The 27,080-nt window shown below is 41.8% G+C and overlaps 1 protein-coding gene across 1 annotated transcript in view; it reads right to left on the bottom strand.

The window, feature by feature from the left end:
* Positions 1 to 27,080, bottom strand: part of DENND5B (DENN domain containing 5B) — a 105,862-nt gene that overhangs the window by 31,760 nt on the left and 47,022 nt on the right. The window contains exons 2-7 of the mRNA XM_058022656.1: positions 25,400 to 25,509; positions 19,678 to 20,344; positions 8,222 to 8,409; positions 4,464 to 4,997; positions 2,892 to 3,123; positions 694 to 844 (exon numbers count right to left, since the gene is read on the bottom strand). Coding sequence (XP_057878639.1) covers positions 694 to 844; positions 2,892 to 3,123; positions 4,464 to 4,997; positions 8,222 to 8,409; positions 19,678 to 20,344; positions 25,400 to 25,509 — 1,882 coding nt within the window. The remainder of the gene's footprint in view (positions 1 to 693; positions 845 to 2,891; positions 3,124 to 4,463; positions 4,998 to 8,221; positions 8,410 to 19,677; positions 20,345 to 25,399; positions 25,510 to 27,080) is intronic.

Consider the following 27,080-nt stretch of genomic DNA (forward strand, 5'->3'; position numbering starts at 1 on the left):
TACAGGTTACCATTTTGCATTAGGTAAATGAACCATGTAATGGCATGCTCAATTCCACAGCTGTAGGTAACACTACCCTCTTATCAAAGTGGGCCACAGAACCATATCAGACTCAAAAAAGAAACCCAGGTACGGAGTCATGTACTTTCCACCATCACCAAGTTATCCTTCCAGGGTACTCCGATGTGGGAACTGAAAGAGAGCCACAAAATCTCTGGTTTGTGTAATAACAGCTAAAGAAAAGAAAGGAACGCAGTGGACACTAATTTCATTCCACATGATGGTGTGAAGGTTTTAACCCCAAAATTTCTTTCAGAATCTGAATTTTGGCTCGAGTTCCCAAATTACTGTATTTAGTGCAAAACAGTCAAACAATTCATTTGAAACTCAAAAAACCAATTAGAAAACAAAAACTATGTATGAGAAGACAGGGTAGTTACTAAACAGAAAACAGCAGTGAGGAATCTTCCCCAAAACAGCTAATATCTCCTGACATAACCCAAACTGTGGTCATATTTTCAAAAGTCACAGCCCATGAAACAGGCTGAAAAAAACCTGAAATGGAAACAGCTGTTAGCTTTCCATTCATTAGACTGGCTATATGCCACTCAAAATTAGGACTTCTGTCCAATGATGTGAAGCATTTGTATGAGAAACCTGTTTTTAAATCCAGAAAATAAAAGCTACGCTTACTTGTTATTGGTGGGTCCTGTTGCCAAGACATCTGACTGCAGCTTTGGGAAAAATCCTTGCTCGTACTTCCCTTGGCCAATCTTCATGTCGAGCAGGTGGGGGTGGATGGCCGTGTGGTCAATCTTCATCAGGCGCTGCTCGATGGACTGGGCTGCAGGTGACAGTCACAGGTGAGCATTTGTGTCACACTCAGACCCCTGGAAACCCACTAGAGAGTTAAATGGTGACCTTAGACACAATTCTGCCACTCACAGAGGTGAGGAGACACTTGTGCTGTGGGGTTTTTAATTCTGCTTTTAGTTTCTTTACCCAACACAACGAGCACTGGTGCAAGCAAGTTAGCTATTAAGCAAGCAGGTATTTACAGGAGCCTACGAGATGCATTAGGAACTGATAACAGCGATGCAATCTTTCCCTGAAACTCCTTGTTTGATTTTAAGGCTTCTTCAGCAGAGCAGAGACCTCCAAGGCCAGCTGCAACCTCTGTGGGACTGGGCACCTTGCTTGGCCCCAGACACGTTCCCTGGGCAGATGCTTGCGGGGGGACACCTGAGTTTTGCAAACATCTGGGACTATAAATATCCTCTTCCTGAATTTAGATCTGCCTTAACTGGATGATAGGCCTTCAAAAAGCATAGCTAACTGTAGTAAGACCTGAGTAGCATCAGGAGGATGAGCAGATTCTTGGAAACAGGGAAGGCTACGGTAAGAAGGGAGAGGGCTCCCCAGGAATCTCAGCTCCACTGAAACTAAAGCAGTTCAATCCTTTGCTTCAGGGATTTGAGGGTGTCAATCTCAAACCTCAAACAGAATGAAAATTAAACCTGTCACCCTCTTAACTTGTGAAGAACTTGGGAAAGGAGGTGTATGGGTGAATTCAGCATTTAATTAGCAACTGTAATATTCAACTCTTTCCAGCCCATCTATTAACGGGCAGGCCTGTTCCTTCAGCGTATCACAGCTACAGAATACATATGCAAAATGGGGAAGCTAAATCTGTTTACCATTTGTTAAGAACAACATATAACTCATTTCCTGCTTTATAAAACTGTGATGGGAAAGAAGCTGTCACAAGATTTACATACATTATCATTAGAAACTCAGCAAGTACTTTTCCCCTCTACAAAAAAAAAAACCACTTTGCATTGTTCCATTTTGGAGAAAAGGAGTGGGTGGTGTGGGGTCAGAGGATTTGAAGGGTCCAAAAATAGTTAAACAAACAGGTGCTGGATCAGTGCTGGGGTCACATATACTGTGAATGATAAATATGAAGGAAAATTGATATTACTATCAGTTTGCTGCTTTTCACAAGACAGAATATGAGGTTCTGGTGCCACAATATCTGCCAAAACTAGACGCTGAATAGACAGCTGACCTGCAAATTAGAATTGAGTATAGACAGAAAAATTTAAACAGACACAAATTTCTATTTCTGATATGTTTACAGCAAGTAAAACACTGAAGGAGTTAGAAAAAAACCCAAAAAACACAAAACATGAGAAAGATGTTTGCCCTATCTTACTAATACGTGTCCCAACAAATTTAGGAGTATAATTTCCCTGTATTACTTAAAAATTAAATAAATACTTGAACAAGCATTAGGTAAGAAATTAAAATATAATTTGGAAAGGCATCCTGTGACAGTAACAGAAAAAAATTCCAATCCTTCAGTACAGTGAATTGTTCATTAACACTGAACATCTATTGCTGGAGGTGCTAAGTATGCTACACAGGATTACATCCCCACCCATCATCCCCTGCTGCTCTAACCAAATAGTGTAAGGCAAAACAATGTCTTTTTATGGAAGGGAGAGACAAGGCCAGTGGAGCAGACACCAGGGCTCGACTCCTCTGTGTGGCTGGCACTGGTCCCACCACCAGGGTGAAGGAAAGCTCTCCTGGAAAAGGAACAGGAGCTGCCTGAAATGAGAAACTGTGAGCCAGTTCCATTTGGGTTTGGCTTGATTTTATTGAAGGCACCAGCCCAGGAGAGCTCAAAGAGAAGGTAAAGGCTCCTGCCATTTCTGGTGTTTAACAGCATGCTAAAGTTGCTGCTGAGATGAGATAAGGATACTGCTGAGTCCTCCTCAGGTAGCTCTAGGACTTCATCAACTGCAACACTCAGATGACTGAGGACCTACATTTCTTGGTGGCTGACATTGTACTTGTGAATATTTTACCAGCCCATTTGAACATACCTGCTTCCTTCAGAGTGCTGCATTTCTGGTAGTTGGACGTCCGCAGTGCAGGGGCCCTGACGTTATAGAGCCTTATTTTCTCAATTCTGGAGTCAAAAACTCTCAGAAAAGGGTCCTTCTCCTCCCACTGGGACATTATCTTATTGTCTATGAAGGTTGCAAACATCTGCGTTTCGATGAAGTGTGAAAGGAATGGGAGGTAAGGCTCGGGTTGGTCCGAAAGGAAGGAAGCCTGAAATACAGAACAGCTCATTAGTGCCACGTTCACGCCCAGCACTGATGTGCCCAGCCATCCTTCAGCACAGAACTGCTCCAGCAGCCAGCAGGAAGGCTTGGACAAGGCTTCCCCCACCACAGAAACACCTCTCAGAAAGCTATGAACCCATCTGCAAAGGGGTTTGGTTCACAACTGTAGGAAATAAGCAGTCAGGGAGGCTTTGTGACAGCTGGAACAAAGGGATATCGAATTACTAAAGTAGCTTCATGCTGCCTGCTTTTTAAAAGAACCTAGCAGCTCTCACCCCATGGAATAAACCCTGTGAAATGCATGGCAGACCATCACATGTGCCCCCATGGGACCTCTGGTCTGGGCATCATTTCTTGGGACCATATCCCTTAAGGCGTCACATGTATAAAGGGGTGCACAGCGCTCTTCAGCTGATGCTCCTTAGTGATGTTACACAGGGCAATTAATCACGAATTTCCAATTAAATTGACTGTGTGTCTAAATCTCTAACTGAGCTTTGAAAACCCTAAACTTAACAGCCCATTTTATTGCAGAAACACTAGCAGAGATTGCCTAAACAACCCCATCCTTTTGAATGCTACACTGTTTAATGGCCAAAACCAAACAAACCAATAAAAGGCATGGCAGCAATTTTTGTAAATCAAAAACTGACTCAGATCAGTATTTAGTCAGTTCCTCACTGTTCATCCTCTTAACAGTGTTCCTTTTCCTTAGAGAAGGACTTGGACCTAAAAAAGATGATGGCTAAGAATACTATCTGCTTTGTAGGGTCACTCAGCAGCTGTGCAAGCTTCCCAACATTTCCCATTCTTTTTGCTATCCTCCCATCTATTTATATCCCTATTTCTAACCTCAAGAGATTCTTTATCCCTCTTTTGCATACACGACAATAGAGTCATAGCAACACTTTTTAAGTGACAACCTTCTTCAGAACAACATTACCCAAACCTCTACCATGAGGATAGGAAAAATGAAAGACTAGATTTGGTTCTTTATCTCAAGAGTGCACCTCTCCTCCCAAAAAAAAGAAAGACAGAAAAAGAAGTCACTTTGCATTGCTACCCATCCACCAAGCCCACAGGAGCAGCCCCACGAGCTGGGCAGAAGCCTGCCAGCTTGGTTTGTACAAGCCAGGATGGCTCTGAACAGCTCAGTGGATGTGCTCCGATTCACTCTGGCAGGAGATCTGGCCCTGTGTAATGGAAACAGACAAATCTCGCAGTGAGGCAGATGAGGAACGGCAGACCAAAGAGAGCCTGGGCTATATTTACACAAACACAGCTATCCTCCCTCCCCCTTTTAGATGGAGACATGGCTATCTTTACTTTGTCAAAGTTTTGCATTTGTTCCCTGTTTGTCAGCCACGACTCCATGTCGGGGGCAGCCTGGATGACGAAAGCCTCGTAGTCTGCAAACAGCTGCGTGAAGCGGTTGGCGAAAACCTCGCGGAGCTGCACGTTCAGTTTGTAGTCCCTCAGCTCCAGCTCCTCACAGGACAGCTTCCCATCCTTCTCCTCTGTGAGGGGGGTGCTGATGGTCATTTTCTCCATGGTCACGCCCGTTCTCTTGGCCAGGGCCTGCAGGCGGGCGATGGTCTCGTTGCCTTTCAGCAGCTCGTACATGTTGAGGGCATTGCTGGGGATGTTCCCGTTCTTCTTGTCATTCACCAGGTCGCTAAGGACCAAGTTCTTGAGTTTGGTGGCGCTGTCACTGCAATGCAGGTTGCCTTCTGGAGGGATCCCAAACTGCAGGAGAACCTCAGAGATTTCCTGGATAAACTCCAGCTTGTTGGGGAACTGCGGGAATTCCTCTGGCAGTTCGATAAAATGGTTATCGATGTCTACAAAGCACAAGTTTGCCTGAAATACAAACAAAAGTTTCAAAATGGACACTCAGCACTGAACAGGTTCGCCTGCAATGTAGCCCTTTCTCCCAGACAGAAGGAAGATGCATGTGTGTCCTGCACACATATGCAGGACACTTTAGCTGTGCTGTCTAGCCTGTGAAATTTCTTGACTTCACTGAAGCTGAGGGTCAGCTGGATGACAAATAAAGGCTCCTGCATTCTCTTGTTTCCCTAGGACATGCAGACCCCAAACTCTCCACTACAAAGATTTCATATACCCTCCCAGAGCAGCCAAGGACACACCACCAAGCAGGAAGTGCACCACCACTTATCAGCCCATGCAAATACCCTTTGTGTGAATTACTGCATCTCACAGGCACATTTATTTTACTAGGACCCAACTGCAAGAAGCCTCTGCAGCTGAGCTACCAGGAAATGAGATGTTCAGTGAGAAAGATGATGCTGCTTCAAGCAAAACTACAAAAGAGGGTCCCACAGAAATCCCTTGGGACTATGAGTACATCTTGTCCACTAGAAGCTGTCTTGTCTCCCCACTCCCCTGACCCCCTGTTTCCATGGAGGCTTTTAATAGTGGCAATTCCTCTGCCTGAGATTTAAAGAGAGTGCTCTTAGCTTTGCTATGAATGGAGATGGATCTCAGCCTGTAAGATTAAAGTTAAGTGAAGACATTAATCTAGCAGAGCAGATACTTTTACTAGGTAAGTGTCAATGGAGGGATAGAAGAACCCCACATAAAAATTAATTACATTGCAAATGCACCCTTAGGAATAACAGCAGAATGAAAAACAGTAATTGATCTTCTGAATGGTGGCTTACATCTAAAATTTGCTGTCTGAGTGCACTGTGCTGAGTAAAATCTTAAACCAGGTCAGATTCCCAAGGTGCTGAGTTCTGATGTGTTTTATCCTGGCATAAAACTGCAGAACAAGAGATGCAGAAAACCCAAAGGGCAGCAGCAGGTCTTTGTTAGCTTGATTTGGCCATTAGCACAGATCCTCTGCCTTCTTTGAGGCACTTTCAGTGTTCCTTACTTCTTACCAAACACCCTAGACTAATCTTCAGGTTATGTGAAGACAAATTATTTGTTTTCCTTCATTTTTGAGAGGTTAATTTTCAACCAGACAACACATTCCACAGCAAATATGTTTATAATATATTGGATATTTCAGGGATGTGTTTATTAACATTAATCATATTTCACACAGATACTTTAAAGCATATTAGGATTCACCTGATAAAGGAGAAGTGGTCCTTCAGCTGTTTTGTATTAAATTTAGTCTGTACAAACAAATGCATTTCTTCATACAAAACAATTTGATTAAACTACATAGCTATTACATAGCTGTGGAACGCATCAGTACAGTTCTTTAGCTCAGGGACTGCCTTCTTATCTATCAATATTTCATTTCAAAGGCTTTTTAATTTCAGCTCTGCATATCATTTACAAAATTTGAAAAATGAGATTTAGACTCAGAAAACCCTTGGGGAATTGATCTCACTTCTCTCTTCAAAAACATCTGACGATTAAAGTCAATGCAGGGAAATTAGTAACCTTAAGACAGCATGATGGCCAGTTGTTGGAATTTTTATCTCTAACAAACAAATAGTTTATATTTAGAGCAATAGCTTGAAAAGCTAGCCCCTGGCCTGAACAATAAAGGAATGCTGATGTGAACAGCACTTCATCACTGCTCGCATGCTGAGGGGTTTTTTATTTTTTATTGTCTAGAGGAATTTGAGATTCAAGATCTTTCCTGTTCAATGTGTCTTCCTTCTTTCCCTCTCTCACAGTTGCTGGACCTGTGGTATTCATAAATGCTGATATTTTTCACTCATTTGTTAAACATCATGGAGGGGGCAGATTCCACCCCACTCTTAATCTTCTCTCCCTGGTGATATTTGTTATTCCAACGATACTGCAATACTAAATACTGTCACATTAAAATTTTAATTTAAGGAAAATGACAGCTTAATCTGCTAACCAAAAGCATGTGACTAATAATTTAAAAAATCACAGCAATTATGTAATATTAGCATGGTTTTACTGAGGAGCATAGCTAGATAGCAGCCTTGCTTCCACACCAGTGCAGATTTCATGTGCTTCAGTCACTGTATCCAGGAGGTAAAACTTGATTTGCAGTTCCATGACACCAAGGCTGACTCAGCCGCCTTCATGCAGTGTGTAAAACAGACTTTTATTAAAAATTCTATTTCCCCTGCCCCGTGTGTATCTCTCCATCTCCACACAAAAACTCCCACTCCTGTATATTCTCCTCTGCTGCTGTTCCCATCTGCCTTCTCAGTCAGAGCAGGTATTTGGAATCCTTAAGGACTCTGTCCCCAGGAAGGTCCCCTCAGCACAGCCACTGGCAGGAGATGTTAATGCTGTATGAACAGGTACTTTTGGGGTTCCCACTGATTTTAAGAAGAAACCTAAGTTTAAAAGCACATGGCATGCTCTGGTTCCAGACACCCTCTGGAATGCAGACAGGTGAGCCATATCCCAAAGACTCTGCTGTATGGCCAGCTTAAAATGTTAAGCAGTTCATCACTTCATCAATATCACCTTCATCAAATTTTGAGGAGAAAAATCTCCATTTCACTCTCCACCACCGCAACCTCCATTTCAGTTTGAGATTAAGAGGATGACCTCTCCTTCCTTTTTTTTCTCTCTAAGTGGTTCATAGGCAAGTATTAATGCAAGCCTGGCTTGTTTGAGGCCAGGACTCTGGTCTAGTAAGAGACAGCAACACACGGGCTCAGACACGGATGGGATAGGACTGGCAGGACATGGGAAGCTCCTCACCAGCAAGGGGACAGGTTTACACCATCTAGCAACTGCACCTGAGATCCAGACCCACTGAAATCCTCCCCCAGAAAAATGCTCTTTAGCCCTCCATCAGCAGGACTGTGACACTGATGGAGTAACAAAACCTGGTGGAGTGCATGATGTAGGGAAAATAGACAAAAATTCAGTTTTGTCACCACAAACAGGAGAAAGAGAAGCATTTAGAAATCAAAACAGTAAGTAGTGCTCACTAAATTCAGCAATGGAGCAAGAAGGGCAGTGGAGACCTCCCTACTAGGTCACTGCTGCTGGCAATCAGTATCCACAGTGCCAGAGAAGCCTCCCAACAGCAGGCATTGTTTCCCAGCAGTAATTCACACATCTATTGGTCAGACATTTCAGGACAGCCCCCCAAGGTGGACACTGACCTCCTGAGGCAGCTCCAGCTTGGAGCGGTCGGTTCCCTCCTTGGACTGCAGCCCCATCAGGTAGGGAACAGGAGCATCCAGGAAATGCAGGAGAGAGGCAGGAAGAATGGGGACATAGACGTGCTGCCACTGGAACGGGAAGAGCAGCGTTGTGATTCCCTCTGCCACCGTCATCAGCCGCTGATAATCTAGACACGGGAGAGAAAGGCAGATATTGAATTATCTCCCTGTGTTCTGCTTTTGAGATGTGTTTGGCAAGGACATCTGTGACAAAACAAGACAGAAACCATGTTTATATGGTAAGATGTTGTTTGGAAAATAATACAGTACTCAAAAACCTTCAACATTATTTGAATCTGTTAAAACTCATTCCTCCTGAAAAGAAACAGCTGAGCATAGATATTAATACTTTATCTAGATCTATTCTGTCATTAAATTAGTTTATTAAAAAGATACCAAAAGTTCCGTCTCTGGTACAGGATGATAATATCCTAATTCACAAGACAGAAATCGTATTTATATGGCAAGATGTTGTTTGTAAAGTAATAGAGAACTTAAAAACCTTAAACATTATTTAAATCCGTTAAAACTCATTCCTCCCATAAAGAAACAGCTGAGCATAGACATTCATACCTTAACTAGATCTATTCTGTCATGAAATTAATTTATTAAAAAGATAGCAGAAGTTCTGTCTCTAGTACAGGATAATAATACTCTAATTCCATAATAAGCATATATTTTTACATGGGAAGAAGAAGAGGAGAAAGAAGTGGATTTCAAGGAAACACTGTGGTTTCTTGCTTGCTCCTGCCTGCCTGCTTCTGCTCCACTTGCCTTCTATTTCCAAAGCTGAGTGTACTTTCCAGAAGACTTATCTTGGCCACATAACAGCATTAGTTTACAGTCCCTAAGTATATAAAAGCAGTGCTTTTAAGTTAAATCCAAACAGAAGCCCAATATAAACTTAGTTCTCAAATATATTCTGCACAGCTAGTGTATTTATATTATGTTACTTTCCCAAATTTGTCTTTAACCCACTAGTTAATTGCTTTGAAATATTTTGATTTTAGTAAGCACATAGTGCATTATTTTTAAATTAAAATTTCTTTTGGTCCAGCTGAGCTGAATGGTTCAGAATTTGGGTAACAGCAAATTATTTATCAAATATCCAGCTGGCATGATGCAATACCACAAGATATTTATTAATATAAATATTTATTCATATAAATGATAAATTAAGCACAAATTTTTAATGTAAATAAATAAATCACATACTGGTCTTAAAGAGATGGTCATCCTTACAGCAAATCTCAAACTGCAGACCATCCATCTGGAAAAGGCGAAGACCCCTGGGTTTGTGAGCTGCATGGCAGTGTCCAAACCCAAGCCCCATCAGTGCCAGGCAAGTCTCACAAGCTCTGGCTTGAACAACCAGAAGATTTTCCCTCTCAGAGGCCAGACCCAGATCCTGGGTAACACCTGGGTTGCTGCCCATCTCTCTGCCCCATTCCAGGAGATGAAAGATACCTGTATGAACCCCCTGGTTCTGAGTCAGGTGAGAAGGCTTTTTCCTACAGTCCCTTTGACTGCTTTTGCCTGGAGAGGAGCCCAGCTTCACCCTTCCCATTTCCTGAACATCCCAGCCCGAGACCTTGGCAGACAAAAACAGCAGCAAAAGCGCTGTCATCTGACACTGCTCAGCCATTAGGAGGTCACTGGGAAGATGTTCTTGAATAAAAATGCAAATTACAACAACAAATTGCATCACCCATTCTCCTTGCTAGCAGCTCTCTGTGGAAAACCAGCCACTATGTGCAGAAGGTCAGCAGGCAGGGCAAAACCATTTTTCCTCTTGTCTTACTAACAGCTTATTCAGTCAGTCTGCAAAATTATTGTCATGCACACAAGTCAGTCTCAAGGTTACACCTCCAAAACACTCCCAGCTCAGATTAGTCACTTATGAATCCCTGACCATGCAATGATCCACAGCTACACATGTGCATTCCCAGTATTGCTGAAGAGCACTCATACAAACTCAAGTTATAATCCCTACTTGGAGAGGCTCAGGAGTCTCGTAACGTTTCATAACTCTGAAAGCTTTAGAGATCAAAAACATCAAATAGAAAAAGCAGCACGTCCTAGTCTGCGAAACACCTTCAAAGTCTCTCCTGATCCACATGAAGAAACAGGTCTTGGCAGAAAAGTTGCAAGGATCATTTTGGATAAGAGCATTCAGTTGTGAAACTCCATGCGGACTTTTCTCTAGTGCTACTGATAATATTTCACATGGTCACTAGCACAAATTTTGTAACCAAATTACTATGAGAAAAGCTGGTTTAAAAAAAATTACCAAAAACTATTGAGATCTATATGATTAGATTGTTATCATCTAGCAATGCTTGTCAGTGATTAGCAGATAAAAAAGTGTTTGTGTACCCAGCAGTTTTCACTGAAGAGAAGGAAGTGCCATTTTCCTCCAGAAAAATAATATACAAAAATCTGTAAATACTTTTTTGTCATCTGTTTAAAGAAGTCAAACTCTTATTACTTTTTACATACTTTCAAGCTGCATGAGGTTAGACACCTATCATATAAAGCCTGAAAAAATTTTTGATGAAGAGATTCTTGTACCTATCATCATTTGAGGGAAACTTATATGGCTACTGAGGACAACCTGGAAATAGTAGATTGAGGAAATGGCCTCAAGTTGTGCCTGGGGAGGTTTAGATTGGATATTAGGAAAAAATTTCTCCATTGAAAGGATTGCTGAGCATTGCAACTGCTGTCCAGGGAAGGGGTTGAGTCGCCATCCCTGGAGGCATCTAAAAGACATGTAAATATGGCAATTAGAGACATGATTGAGTGGTGGGTTTGGCAGTGTTAGGTTCACAGCTGGAGCTGACCTTCAAGGTCTTTTCCAACCAAAATTATTCTAAGACTCTTCATGTTCAAAGCTCCATTTCTAATTTGTTCACAGAATGTTTTCCAAGAGAAACTGCTCAAGGAGGAGAACCCCGGGGCAAAGTGGTCCCTGGGGCTTCTACTGCAACCATCGCCTCCAAATATCTTAGCTTGATGTTGTAGCATTCACATTCTCTGAAAAAATCCCTTCGCCCACGGTTTTTCTCCTGGGAAGGTGAAAGGCAGCGAGAGAGGCCTCAGAGAAAAGGAAAACAATTTTTATCTCATTTGCTTCTCCTGTGTTGTGCTCATGTGGAATGTGTTTGGAAATTTTTTACCAAAAAGTGATTGCCTGCTTGGATTCTGCTGTGAGTTCTTTCCACTCAATGGCCAATCAGGGCCAAGCTGTGTCAGGACTCTGGAAAGAGTCACAAGTTTTCATTATTATCTTTTTAGCATTCAGTAAGTATCCTTTCTGTATTCTTTAGTTTAGTATAGTATAGTATTCTTTAATATAATATAGTATCATAAAGTAATAAATGAGCCTTCTGAGAACATGGAGTCATGCATCATTCTCTCCCCTCATTGGTGAGAAAGCATTTACAATAGGATGTGGGGCAGTGTTTGTTGTCTCTCACACAGCCTTTTCACCAAGTGAAGGAGAGAGCAGCAGAGTCAAGCTCAAAGGCTCTGGATCCACCTCCCTTTTCCAGCACCATCCTCCAGGGGAACCTGGCCAAGCACCTCAATTCCCTGTGCAGGACATGCCAGGGCTGCAGGGACCTGCTCCACTGCAGGCTGGCAGCTCTGCTGCTCCAGCACCATCTTCAGCCGTGCCTTACCCAGCTCTGGTAACATGCATGTGGCTCAAAGCTATAGTGCTTAAAATGCACACCCTGAGATATTCCTGTAGAATTCCCAACCACTGTTTTCTGCTGGAGATGGAAATGGTTCCAGCACTTGAACATCAGTTCGCTACAAATGTTTTTCTGAGAGAGAACAAAGCTTGACAATTTTTTGTCTTGGTGTTGATTCTCCATAACACAATAACAGGACAATAATCAGTAAGAAATATCTATCCCAAAGACCTTAAAGTTAAAACACAAGCAGTGACTGAAGAAACAAAGTAATCTTCTCTTCATTATACATACTGGGGAAAGAATCTTTGAGAGGTTAAGCAATTCACAAAGCTCAACATAAAAATTACTTTTCCTGCCACAAAAGTCTAATACCTCAAAATCCTTCCCATGCTGCAGCAGAACAAAACCAAGACCCTTTGAGAAGGCAAAAAGACATCAGTGTTACCCCTGCTCCAAAGAGCTAAGACCACATATAGGTTCTACCTCCAAAACAGATTCAAATCTTTATCATAGTCAAACGGAAGAGGATTTCACCTGGGACCTTCTCAGCAAATTCCCAATCACAGGAACTTTGTGCATAAGGCATGTGTAAGGGCACACACATTCATTCTCCCCAGAAACGGTGTTCCTGCTGGGAACAGAGCACTGTTACTCCAGTTTCAACACCTCCAGCCTTCGCAATGAAAGCGCAACTTGGCCATTTTCCAACTCTCTGTTCCAGTAACCTACCAAAGGTAGGGCAGAAAGCTTACCACAGAGCTGGAGTCACAGCCTGGATCCTCTAAATCCAGTCCAAGGCTTTAAAAATAGACTGCTTCTTTATTTTCCTTTCAAAGTCTCACTTTACATACATTTTGAAAGCACTTGAAAGCATTTCAAGAGATGAGCTACCTGGACACCACTTCCTTTGCTCTACTGCTTTCAGAACACACATAAAGGATAACCGCAGCTTTGCAAAGCCACATATTTAAAAATGCATCCTGGAAGATGATAATCAGATGGTATTCTCAAAGAGCACCTTATCAATATGCACAAAACAATTGTCTTTAAACAAAATAAAGCCAAAATAAACCAACAACAGAGAAAAGAAAAACATCAATGAACCTGAATGAATAAAGCTAATTCTTCAGAGGGAAACACCTGAACAGGCTTTAAAGCATTCTTGTGACCAATAGTTTTTCCACATGCTACCTCTTCAGTCCAAGTATTATAAGTAATTCTTATGCAACTGCCTTTTTTTTTTTTTTTTGGTAACAAGATACGAGTTAGATGAGTCAGGTACATAGGAAAAACTGGAAAATAAAAGTATTTTCTTTTCCTTTGAGCTCTGTGTATGAGTCAAGAACAGCTCCAAACCAGACCTGTCTTGGGTCTGGGTACCTTCAGATCTGTAATGTTTATATAAAGCACAGTGCAGATGAAAAACTAAATCTGAAATTCACATCAGAGACAAAAATTGTTTATGAAAGCTAAGGTTTTCAAATCAGATCTCAACAGCTCCACAGAAGCAGCACACACAAGGGCTACAGACATCAAAGTGCCCTGGAAGCTTCCACCTTTCATCTGATTTGCCTGCTGGCAGCTGTGACAACTGACAAGCCAGTCCTGGTGACTTTCAAGAGATGTTCAGACAAAACACACAAAAATGGTGCAAGAAATGTTTATTCACTGCAGAAATCACCTTGCAGCAGTGCTGCATTCAGGGAACCTGGGCAGGTGCCATAACCTGGGGCTGTGACCAGCAGCCTGTCCTGAGGAAATGACCCCTGGCACCCCAAAGGAAAGGTGCATTCACCAGGGAGTGATGCAGCACATCAGTTATATGATAAAAGCAGAGGGCATTTTATGCAAATATGAAAATACATATTTTCTTAAACAGAAGGGTGAAGACAAGCCTGCATGTGATTGCCTGGAGAATTAGCCTCTCAAACTGGGGCTCAGCTCTGCCCCAAGGGGAAACATCCCAAGGGCAATATTCACCAAGGTCAGTTCCTACCCTTTTTCCTTTTTGCCCAATGCTTAATTTAAAAAGCTTCTGCTTCAATACATTTCCATTTGTATAATTTAACTATGTCCCAGCCTGCCATCAGTGGCTCAGCATGAATTAATTTATGATTAAGAGCCATCCCAAGAATTAGCTCCCATTACCAGCATGGTTAAATCTCTGAGAAGAGTGCAAAAGTCTGTGCCAAGGCTGACAGGTCTGTGCCAGCAGGACACATGAAGGTGCTCCTGAGCACACAGGGAGCCCCTTGCTCTCTCCCATGGTGCTGGGGCAGAACAGGCTCCCTAAGCAGCAGCAAGATGATGGGGAGGACACACGAGTCCACCAGGGAACAACTTTGGTCATGATCACTTTAGACTGCCATGTTATTTATCTGGCATTTGCCATAACTGCCATGTAAAGGTCTAATTTAACTTTCTTCCCCTCATTCTGAAAAGGTAAAGATGTCTCATTGTGGAAAAGAATAGGATCCAAGTTAAAAACAAAATAAAGTGGAGAGGTTGTGGTGTGTGTGTGTGCAGTTAAAGCAGTGGCCCTACCTCTTTTACAGCTCACTGTGAACACAAACAGGAGTGGGGCTGTGGCACAGACCTGAATCAGATCCTTCTCCTTTTTTCAAAATGCTTTAAAAGCTTCACTTTTCAGGTCATACTGACAGCCAACAAAAAGGAGCAACTTCTAATTAAAAAACAATCTTGCCATTTCACCTAAGTTAAGAAGGAAGACTATATGTCATTCTCTGATTTTTCTACCCAATTACTTGTCCTTTTCCCAGGGAAACATGCACTGCAGACTTTGAGTGTAGGTCTACTGAGGCCATAAACCCAGGTCTCTTCCACAGCACACAGATTTTGTCCCCATATAATTTGCTCTCTGCAATAGCTTTCCATTGATTTTGATGAGTATTAGTGTGGAGGGCAGCTGTTTAAATAATGAGTAGAAGAGCAAAGGTTTTCCATGTAACTATTTGATGTAAAAACACTTTAAAAGGCAAACACATTATGCATGTATTAGTTTTTAAAAATCTACCCCAAAACAGACCTCATAAGAAAGATATTTCAGACACTACACTTTCTAGGCAATGACTTTATATATGCATAGTCATTTGTATTGCAATTTCTAAGATAAAAAAAAAATAATATAAAGAATATTTCAATCTTGGAGGAACAATTACTCAAGCCCTTGAAAAAACAACTTGGAAAACGCTCAAAATTATAATGAGTAGAAACAGCCTAAGCTCTAAGAAGTTTATCTCTGTCTCATCCACACATTCCCTCTCATGCTTAAATCCCTTGAAAGGCAGACATACAAAATGGATTGCTGAGGTTTCCACAGAGCTCACAGTTTAATTCATCTCTCTCCAACAGGAATCCCACACCAGTGATGTTTTGTTACTTATCCTTTGGAAATTGTAGTAGCTATTGAAGAGTGGACCTGAGCAAGACCTTCCATCTGCACAGTTGCACGGGAGAGCTGTGCTCTGAATAAAGGGCACTTACAAGAGCACTGCAAAGACTGCACCCTGAAGAATTGCAGAGAAAGCATATCTAATCCCTCCCCTTGGTTTTCAAAGCTCAAATGTTGAAAACTTGCCCTATTTAACCTTTATGCAGAAGGAAGGAATAAAAATATTCTCTATACACAGAACCTGAAGCTGCAGGAATTAACGTACAGTGAAGGTGATTTAGGTACAGGTTTCCACACCACCTTTGCAGACCAAAGTTGGCATTTCGCACCAGCAGCTGTTGTGATTAACTCCCTGGAAGTCCACACAGTCTCCAGCAGCAGTAAGTGCTCATCTTTTCAGACTTGGTGCAAGCACAGGTCTCTGCCAGTTACTCAGCCATGCAGTCCAAAATACAAGGGAACAAAGCAGCTTCAAAAATGAGCTCATCATTCTTTGCTGCCAGTCTCTCTTCAGCCCTCTGCTCGACCACCACAGCTGTAAAGTGAAGTTACAATCCACTGCAATCCCTGCATTCTCCCAAGTGATGGGGCACCAGTCACCCCTAACACACCATCATCAGTGCAACTGGAAACCCAAAGAGGACTTGTAGCAGCCATGGTACAATCAGCCACTCATTGCTCCTGTCCCCAAGGCAGAGCTGTGCCAGACACTCTTGTATCACGCTGGGAACACATCCAGGGCAAGCTGGATAAAGTCACCCAACACCCTCACCTCTTCATTGACTTAGATGCCTTTGTTCAGGCTGCTGGAAGCATTATGCCCCAGGGTTAAAAATAAACTTTTTCATCCTCAACTCCTAGTTCCCTTGAGAAAAAACACTTCAGAAAAGCCAGTACACTCTCTGTGCAACCTTTGTGCCAGCCTTTCACTGCTGTTATTATCAGCTGGGCTTCTTTGTATGGTTGGGGTTGTGCAACAATTTGTATTTTCACTCCACTTTCAAAAGAAGCCTTTATTCTATAGAAGAACTAAATTTTTGACAAGCTTAAATAAAAAGCTTCCTTCCAACAGGTCTAGGAGAACCACAAAAAAGTCAGCTTACATTTCCCATATGTGTTAACGGCAGCTCTCACCGAAATAGTTTAGTGAACTGAAGTAGGTTTTGCTCCAGCTCTGATTTCTTGAGTATTACATGATGATGTCAGTGAATTGTGATTTCGTGTAAATAATGCTGTCTTGCTTGAAATTGCAACCAGAGGATCTCCTACTAACCTCTTGTTGAGTTTGGGAAGGTTGCAGCAAGACCAGGCCTCTGGAAACAGAGTCCAATGAGTCCACCTCACTTTAAAGCAGAAAAGCAAAGAATGGTGAACTTGCAAAATGCCTCTCTCATTTGTTATTTTGGAACAAGAGATATGTCAGCCGAAACCTTTTCATCTTTTGCCTTGAAAGAAGTAGGGAGTTTAAAAAGTTTTTCTCCCCACTGGAACTCATGTCAGCATCACATTTTCTGAAAAATCCCTTCACCAGGATTTCTTCTCCTGGGAAGCTGAGAACCCTCTGAGGAAAATGAAAACAATTACCTGATTTGCTTCTCCTGTGTTTTGCTGCTTTGGAATGAGGTTGGAGATTGTTTACCAACTGGTCATTGTTTGATTGGTTTCATGTGAATTGTTTTTACTTAATGACCAATCACATCCAGCTGTGTCAGATCTCTGGAGAGGGTCACAAGTTTTAATTAGAATCTTGTTGGGCCTTCTGTATGTATCCTTTCTCTCTTCTTTAGTATAGTTTTAGTATAGCATTCTTAATTATAACATCATAAAATACTAAATTAGCCTTCTAAGAATATGGAGTCAGATTCATAATTTCCTTCCTGCCATGGGGGACCCCGAAAACATCACAATCCCAAAGCTGAAGAAAGCAGATTTTGGTACATTCTAGGCTGGTTGTACTTCAAATTGGAAAATGGCTGCTGTTTTCTTTTTCAGGAATTGAAAGACTGACATTTAAAAGAAGCCTCAGTGCACAATTAGGCAAGCACTCAGCTATCAGGGTATGCCAAAACTGAGGCTTTGCACTTGCTCTCCACTCCACATTCCTCACCTCTGGGAACCAGCATTACACTGCCATTTACATAATCACAGAATTTCCCTAACACAGCTATATACTTTCCCCCATGCACCATCAGATTGTGTCCATATTATATAGGCAAGTAAAAGTCATGTCAAGGACATCCCTAGATTCACAAATAGAAAATAAGAGAGGGGGAAGAAAAAATTCTGAAATTTGAAGGGTGGAAAGGATTACTTCTCACTATCTCACTTTTCTTAAAAAAAAAACCAAAACATACACACAATGAAACCAACAAATCCAAGTAAACCTTTAAATCTTCAGCAGTAATTGGAAGAACAACATTTATCAAACTTCCGGTGGACATGAAGGCTGAGTCAAAATTATTTAGCACATACTTTCTATCTGTCTCAATGACTATTACAAAAGTAAGGCATATAGAGGCTGCTCTCCACATGCACAAAATATTGCCAAAATGTAACCTGACAAGCACATTTTTCCTAATGCTGCTATCTTTCAGTGAGAAAGAAAAAAGAACAAAACCGTTCTCAGTGAGTCTATAAGCAGGGACCAGGGTGGTACTGATGAGCAGGGATGGGTGAGAGGCATTTCAGTGGTGCTGCTGTTTAATATCAAACACCAGTGCAAAGTGGCAAAGGCAGCATGATTCAAACTGAGGAAGAAAGGGGATAACTGCACACACACACACAGAGAAGCAGGAGGGAGGGGAAAAGCAGCCTAATCAAAACTAACAGCAGGATTTCTGCTCACACTTCAAACTGAGAGAAGATAAAACCTTTCATTTTCAGTTCTTAAAGCAAACCCCTGGAGTCCATGTGGAGAAGAGCTCTGCAAAGAACTATCAACCCTTTGAATTCAGTCATTTGCAGAAGAACTACCTTTTTTCCACCTCCCTGAACATTCTTCCCCATTCTCATTCATTTAGTTATTAGCATTACTATTACACACTTCCTGACCTTTTCTTTTATATGACAAACCCAAGTGATCCCTTCTGGAACCTGAAGGTTCATTATCCAAAGCCATTTTAGACCATTTCCTATCCTCTCTCCCCGCTCCATTTCAAGCTGTCTGCTGCTCAAACCACTTCTCTTGACAAGCCTAGGTATTCAGCATCTTTTCCTCTTTTCACTAAAAGGCATCCTGGCTCCAGGTTTTTCGTTCTCCTCTGATGAAACCACTCCTCCCACCCTGAAAAATTTTTCCCTGACGCACATTTTCCTAATTTAGGGCCAGAATCACAGATGCCATTTGAGAATGCAAATTATATGGACAGGCTTCCAGTGAGACTTAGAGGAACACCCAAAAAGTCTGAATGTCCCCTTGAAAGTCAGCAGGAAAACTTGACCTTGACATGTTGGGCATCCAAAAGCACCAGGGCTACACTGACAGGAACCAACATCCTAGAGGAAACAGTAATAGCAGTGTAACATCCCAAAGCATGCCCAGTGCTAAGTCAGGATTCCCCAAACCTGCAGCAGAGTGTTGCACTATTACAGAAAGACACAACCATAAGAGAAAATGTTTCCAAAACCAGATTTTCCAAAGCTTGCTGGCACACTTCAGCATGGAACATGGACAGGCTCTGTGCAAGCAACTTCTGCCAATGTTTGACCAACTGCATTTTTGTCAGCAACATTGCCAAATACCTTAAGCAGGACTAAAAAGGAATGACCAGTAGTTCCACTCAGTTTCAAAACCCATTAAATATTTAGCCTCCAAGTGCTAAAACCATATTTTAACAAGAACATATCAATTGTATGGGAGGCAGGAAATTACACTAGACTTCAATATGCTGCTGAAATTTGAAAAACAAAGTAGCAGCAAGAGTGTCTTCTGCAAGATGTATTATTTTCTGCTGGTATTTCTGAAGAAGACAGGATTAATTTCATGCTGTCTTGCATGATCAAGGGCAGTGTGAGGATAATAATCAAATGTATTCTATTGCTAGCTGCCACAAGTGATAAATACAATGCATAATTAAACAAGCAGCACCTAGACTGCCTGGAGGAAACAATTATTTAATGCTTTCATTAGGACACACTCATTTCTCTCATTTTTTCAATGCATTCTCACATTTCAAAAAATCAACCTTAGCTCCATATAACATGAAATGCTACAAGCTCCTGTGGCTGCAGCTGCCCAGGAAACAGAGCCTGCTGGAAACAGACATTGCTGGATGAGTGCCCACCTTGCGAGTACAGAAGGATCTGCATCTCCAGAAGAACACAGGTGAAGACCTGGACCAGGTTCTCCAGGCCCAGCAGCTCGAAGACCTCCCTCAGAGGGTAGTCAGAGAGGGGCAGCTCGTTGGGGCCAGGTCTCTGGCAGATGATGGGCTCATAAACCCCATAAAACTTGAGCGACCTGCCCGGGGGCGGCAGCGGCACCTCGTAGAGGATGTTGTGGATGTAGCTCTCCAGGGGCAGAGGTGGAGGCTGCTGGGAGGTCACTGCCTTGTAGAGCTGGATCAGGAACTTCTTGCAGGCTTGCATGAAGGGCAGAGGGGTGATGAGGCAGATGCACTTGGAGACGTAGAGCGTGTCCCTGCTGATGTCGTAGGAGTTGTAGCGCTGGAGCTTGGCGAGGGACGTGGCGTCGGCGTCGTCAATGCTGCTGGCCAGGGAGTCCATGCTGCACGAGGAGGAGGCGCAGACGCTGCTGTACTGCTCTGCATTGTGCATCTGGTACAGCGTCTGCATGGCTGTGCAGATCTGCTTGCTTGTGACCTCCTCGTAGAAGGTGAGCACAAAGCCGTACGTGCGGGAGCCATCCTCCCTGGTGATGATGAACGAGTGCAGCTGCGGGTCCCTGTTGTCTGCCTGCGTCCTGAACGACAGCCCCTTGGGCATACACAGCTAAGAGAGGAGAAAAGAAATAGACAGAGTTACCTAAGACACAATTTTGATTTGCTATTTTTGCTGTACAGGCACATTCTTTCATCCCCTGCATCACAACAAGCCACTTAGCTTTAAAAAAAAGTATCCAAGAACAAAATCACTGATGCTACTTAAGAGGGAGACATGACTGAAGAATGGAAAGCACCCTCCAAAATAATCCATCCATTAAGTCATTACAACTCATTTTCATTACTTGCTGAAACTGTTTTCACTACTGAATGGTCTTTGTGCCATTTATTTAAGCATCATAAAAACATCCAGCTCTGCTCTCATTTGCATATATATGCCCACAGTACTCTAAAATCAGAGAGTTGAAGGAAGCATCTTATACCACTGGATTTAAATTACATAGACTTCTTGGAATTCTTTGATCTTCCCTAATTTTCTGGGGGAAGAAAACAACAAACAAACCAAACCCCAGCTGACTGGCAGCTATTACATTTACTTTCTTCTCTAAGTGCTAAATAGCTTAGACTGGGTAAAAGGAGGGGCAGGGAGGGAAACACCCAAAATCTATGAAAGCCTCATTTTTGATTTACCACTCAGCAAAATCCCTTGCAGTGATTCTGCTACACTGGGTGTTTCTCTGAAGCATGGCCCTAGTGATAAATCAAGGCATTTTTCAAGACATTCTTTGGGAATGCTATCAACCATCTAACACAAAATAACAAACATCCAGCAAAACTCGTTTGAATTGTGCATCAGCAGGAAACTGCTCATGCTCTAGTTAAGTAAGTATATTTATAAACAGAGGACTATAGTTTTATTTGTACCATCTGAAGAAATAAAAGGAAAGAAGAGAAAGAGAACCTTCAAAGTGTTCCTTTTCAAAAAAGGCAACAGTAGAAGCCAACTTTACCACGGTACGTGAACGCAGGCACAACTGAGTGCATCCCCTAATGTCTCACCTTGAGCAGGAATAAATTCTTCTGGTGCTGGAAGAAATAACTAGATATATTCAGGCACATCCTACCCTGAACTTCAGCAGTGCACCCTGCAGAGACCCTTCAAGAGCCTGGTAAAGCTGGGAATCAGGCAAGTGGTCCAGACTCTGCAACAGGCTATCAGGCCCCTAAATTATCTAGGACAGCTCTTATGTACTGCTCAAAAAGGTAATGTGTAAGGAAATAAGTAACCTGGAGTTGGCAGAAGAATTTAATTCAATTGATGGGCTTTGCTGACACAAACCATGAAACTGCAGCTTGAACTATTTCTGAAGAGCAGTCACATTTTTATTCAAGAGCTTTTTTATTGAGGCATTAACAGCAGTGCCATGGTTAAGGCTTCTCCAATAAAGTAGTAAAAAATTCTTGTTTCACACTTTATTTAAATTTATTCTCCACAATAAATATCTCTCTTAACCTCACTTTTTGGCAGGCTAGCTTAATAAAAATTTATTTCTAGAATGTGGGCTTTCAATGATGGCTGTAAGCCTTATCAAAGCCAACCAGGCTGAAATCATAGGCTTAAATCTCAATGCTATCAGAGATTAAATTTTCTTCACTTAACAGAAAAATACCTGGACAAGCAAATTAGATATACTAATACAATCAGGCACAGATAAGCATCAGGGAAATTCAGATCAGCTGAGACTGTTTCAGAAGGCTGTTTAAATAAATTTCCTCCAAGTCTTAATCATTATTCCCTCGTCCTTTATGTAGTGGGTAAGTACACACAAAGGGACGCCCATCCATTAAGTTTCAGCCACAACTTGACATATGCAGAATATCGACCTTTTAACACCCTGGCTGCAAACCTTGGCCCAGAGACTCCTGCTGTTGTTAGACCTATAAGAGGACACAGGAAAAAGCAGAAGAAAAAAATAAAAGATGGGAAGAACTGAGACAGGAGGAATGACCAGGAGTCACTTAAGAACCTAAGATCAAAAGCCTGTAATCATTTTCCAGCAATACAGAAAGCTTTGAATTTGTGGTTAATGCATGAAAACTTTCATCTTAGTGCCTCGGACATCAATCACTTCCCATCTCATCTGTGTCACACATGCCACAGGAGAGTTGGAGAGAAGCTTGGGATGTGCTAAGGGGGTGAAATTTTAGCCTGCTGGTATGAATCTGGCTCACTAATGCTGAGAACACAGTCAGTCACCTGCATTGCATCTTTGTCTAAACACTGAAACTATCCAAGATTACTGATCAAAGGACAGGATTTTGGTTTCACTTAATTATTTGTATTTAAAGGTATCTATCAGCACAACACTGTGGAATTACACCAGATTTGCAATAAGGCTTATAACCAAGGTGGTTTGTAAAAACAAAAGGAAGCTGCACCAGGATAGATAAAGAGCTATCGGCTAATCCATAATCAGTCTTGGAAGTCCTGAGCAGAAGATACCCTTTCCCCAAGTACAGAGGCAGGACACACACTCCCCATAATCCCTCCCTCCTTCTCCCAGCCATCATCATTTGCAGGTATTTCTGATCCAAAGGTCCCCTCTGGACCACTGCCCACCAGCACCGGTTCACCTCTTCTCTACTAAATCCTTCATTTCACTTTTTAAACCTCTACATATTTCTCATGTTCACAACATTCTGTGGCAGCCAGCTCCATACCCAAACCGCACTGTGGGCGAGGGGGTGGAGAGAAAGATGCTTTGCTTTTGTTTGTGTTAAAGCCTGCTCCTTCAAATTCCACCAGGGAACCTCTAGTTCTTTTATTTCAGTACATGAGACATTAAACAGATAATGCTTCCTCGAGTTTCAGAAATACAGCAAAGATTTATATACCTTGGTGAACCAGAGGGCTAAAATAGGAAACTCATATTCTAAAAATTTCTGTATCTCTTTACTGAGAACTTTAGATTGGTACAACATTTACTTGCAGAATGGCCACAGAACGTGGTGAGGGTAGGCAGGGAAAATCACAAAAAGCAGCAGGGGGAGAGACAATTTCCTATTAAAGGGAACTCTGTACTTTGACGTATACTTTGAAACAGAGAGAAAACATGACTCCTTTGCAGCTTGATTGCTTGGAACTTCAGGGGACTATTTTTAAAACAACAGGATGGTTCCAGAAGGCAATTGAAATTCCTTAGGCATCCAGCAAACAGAGTTCTCACAAGTTACCCTTCAAGGATTTATGCATTTTCTTCTCTGAGGAAAATTGCTTCTGGAAGCTCACATAAAGCAAACACATAGGCAGAACTAATACAGCAAGGCAAGATCAGAAAGGCCAATAATTGCCTCAAGAGATTCTGTGGAGGTGGGTATTACTTAAAATGATGTTTCAGATCAAAACAATAAAGAAGTTTTCCAAAAGATAATTTAAAAGATCATTAAATACTGCTGCTGTTAGTAAATGCTTTCTTTTTCTCCAAGACACATTGCAAATGAAAGATGTGTTCAAGGCAGCTCAGTTCAATTATTCTAATAGGTCTCTTGCTGGTTTTAGCATTCCATTTTTGTCCAATACTGTGATCACACTTCATGAATATTAGACATTCTCCACTGTAACGTGAGAGACAAATAACACAGCAATTCCAGCTGCTTGATTCCTGCTGCACACCCCTCATTACTTCATACTGGAACTCCCCCAACGCAAAGGCAAAACTAAAAGGCATAAATAACCTTGGCAGCTGAGCTATTACCATCTTAACTGCTGACAAAGCATTGCTCTGAATCCTTCATGCCTTCTCTATCACCACATTGATGGGGAGACCAGCCCAAATACCACCCCGACTCCAGCAGAGCACATTTGGAAGCAGGAGACAGAAAGCCCCAGCTGTCAGCAGGCAGAGGGAGAGGCCAGGCTCATTTCTGCCCTTCTGTGCAAGTGCAGTGCCACAGTACCAGCTCTCTGTGTCACTGCTGCTTCCAGCTCCTGTGCTTTCCTGTAAATATCTGTCAGAAAGCTAAAAATAAAATTCGGTGGAAATTGAGATGAACTCCAGATTTCTACATCTTCATGACTGCAGGGAAGTTCCAAATGCATTTTTTGCATTTGCAAAAGCCAACTTAATGTGGATTTTATGTATTCCCCACCTCTCCATCTGCTGGGTGAGGGCCAGGAAATTCTCCTGACTTCTCACTTCCACCACACAATGAGGTCACCCTGTTTTGAAGCAGGTGATGTGCTGTCCTGCCTTCCTCAAATGCAAAGCTCATCTAACCTAGACTGGGGGAAGGCCCTCCCTAATTTTCCAATGTCGACTTAGACACAACTCACATTTTTGAAAACAGCTACAATATTGTTCAGTGTTACTGTCACAACAATTGATTACTCTTAAATTAATAAGCATATGGCATTTTCTGTACTGGGAAGCTCAAATATCTATTGTCTTTGTCAGGTTATGTTCTTAACAAGTGCTTTGGTGATTTTGGAATCATCCTTTAATTACCAGTTCTTCAGAAAAATTCCCAGTGGCTTATCAGTCTTTCAGCTGTCACTGCCTCCACTCCAGGAACTGTTTTCCCCCTCCTTTCCCAGTCCATGGGGCTCAGCCACACAAATGCTCACATCAAATATAACTGAGAGGAAAGAGATGTACAGGAGATGTACAGGTGCAGAGGTGCCATCAAAAGTGATGACCAGCAAAAGCTGTGCTTTAGCTAAGTTCCAGCTTCTGCACAAAGATTGCTCTTTCCCTTCTCTGCAGAATCCAAGTGTTTTGTACTCCAAAACCTCATACGGATATCAGGATCTTAAAAATTCCTTGGTTTGCCCCCTTTCCTACCTGGGGATAGGTATCCTAGGTGACCCAACCCCTTCTCAGCCAGTCCCTGGGATGCTGCTGGGACTTGTTTTATCACACAGCACACTCAGAACGAACGAGGGAACACAGCACTCTGCTTTGGTTGTGCCTGGAAGTATTCTGTGCCCTCACAACACCTCTTCCTCTGCAGCTTTCCATGCAGCATGCCCAGGGAGTGCCCTTGGTCCCAGCAGAAGCACCAGAGCCACAAGAGCATCACAAGGGCTGGCTGGAAACAACCCAGGGACCTCTCCAGAGCTGACAATGTCAGTAACCATTTGAGAAGAGAGCTCTTCTCTACCTACCATGTTGACAGCATCCTGGTCAAAGGGGTTCCACTCAATGTTCTGAGGATAATGAGCCAAAACTTTGGACTTGAAGGTTCTTCTTAGGGGACTCTGGTCAAAATTCTCTCCTGCAACAAATGAAGAAATAATGACTTGAAACAGCAGTGAGGCTTCAGAGAGAGGTGACTTGAGTTTTATTTTTTTTAATCAAATCTGATGGACATTTTGACTCTCAGAGGTACTACTCTTAAAAGAGAAACAGAAAAGATTCCCATTCAGTCTGACTTTACCCTCGTTCCCACAAAATCTTACTGCAGTTGCAACACAGCTTTCACTTTAGTATTTACAGAATGAAAATATATTGTCAGGAGAAAAAAATCACTGCTGAAATTTTACAGAAAAACACCTTGCAATCAACTGGATTCTTGACCTTCTCCAACAGCTTGAGTATCTAGAGACAGCTTCACTTAGTCAGTTAAAGAGCACTTTCCCTCAAGTTTGTCAGAAGCTGTCTTTAAGGTCAACAAAAAATATGAGCACCTCTTGGCTATAATAAATTATGCAAGCCTTCATTATAGATGATATTTTTTATATCATGTGAAAATTAAACATTTATTTTTTCTACATCAAATTTCAAGGGCATACATCCTCCACACAAAGAATCCAGCAAGTGCAAAGAGGAAGACTGAAATCAGACTTCAGGCAGAAATGCATCCAGTTATCAGCATACAAATACTGCATTTCACAGTGATGTTGTTATTGGAGTTCTCCCCACTGGATTGTCTACAGCATGCAAAACAGTAATCAAACCAAGGAGTTCTTAAAATTTATTAATTTAATGACCATCTATTACACTATCACACAAAGCCATCTCTTCCAACAGCACTAATATGCAAGTGCATTCTGAGAAAGGGTTTTAAATCTTTTCCTTCCCAGGTAATCTCTGAGATTTTAATGATATTGTTATTTTTATACAACACTTATTTTGAACACAGGACTTAGACACATTGCAGCATCATAGTCGTGGAATCATCACCCTTGGAAGTGTTCAAAAACACATGGATGTGGCATTTACGGATATGTTTTAGTAGCAAAAAGGCAGCGTCAGGTTTAATGGTAGGATTTGAGTATCTATCAAGATCCTCCTCAAGCTCAGTTACAAGTTCAGACCAAATACACCAAAAACAGCGACCATTTCTCTCTTTCAGAACATGGCAGTAGAATAACCTCTCATTTTTGTCCAAAAGCTCTTTGCAGTGCCATTAAAGACACAGTGTCATCCACCATTTCCCAAAATGTCACAAAATAAAGATCCTACCAAGCAAAGCCAGCAAAAATTTTCTCTCCAGGTATGTACCTAGACAAACTCAGCAACATTTTTACTTCTTAGAATCAAACAGTAATTAACACGCTTGCATAATCAAACAAATATGCACGAGGTTATTTCCCAATTAGGTCTTCAATCATTCTCACATCTGACAGAGTTTACCTTACAACTGTGACTTGGCAGAAAAGCAGGTATTTAATACTAAATTTATTTGATTGTTTCTACTAAAAGTTAGAAGAGAATATCTGGATGACTTAATGAAGTTCTCTACTGCTAGCAGTAAATGACTGCTGAATTTCTTTAATGGTTTCCTTTCTCATGACAAAAAAATAGAAAAAAAAATTTGGTTATCAAGTATAAGTATTACTTTAA

The sequence above is a fragment of the Melospiza georgiana genome, chromosome 4 (genome assembly GCF_028018845.1).
Source record: "Melospiza georgiana isolate bMelGeo1 chromosome 4, bMelGeo1.pri, whole genome shotgun sequence".
Lineage (NCBI taxonomy): Eukaryota > Metazoa > Chordata > Aves > Passeriformes > Passerellidae > Melospiza > Melospiza georgiana.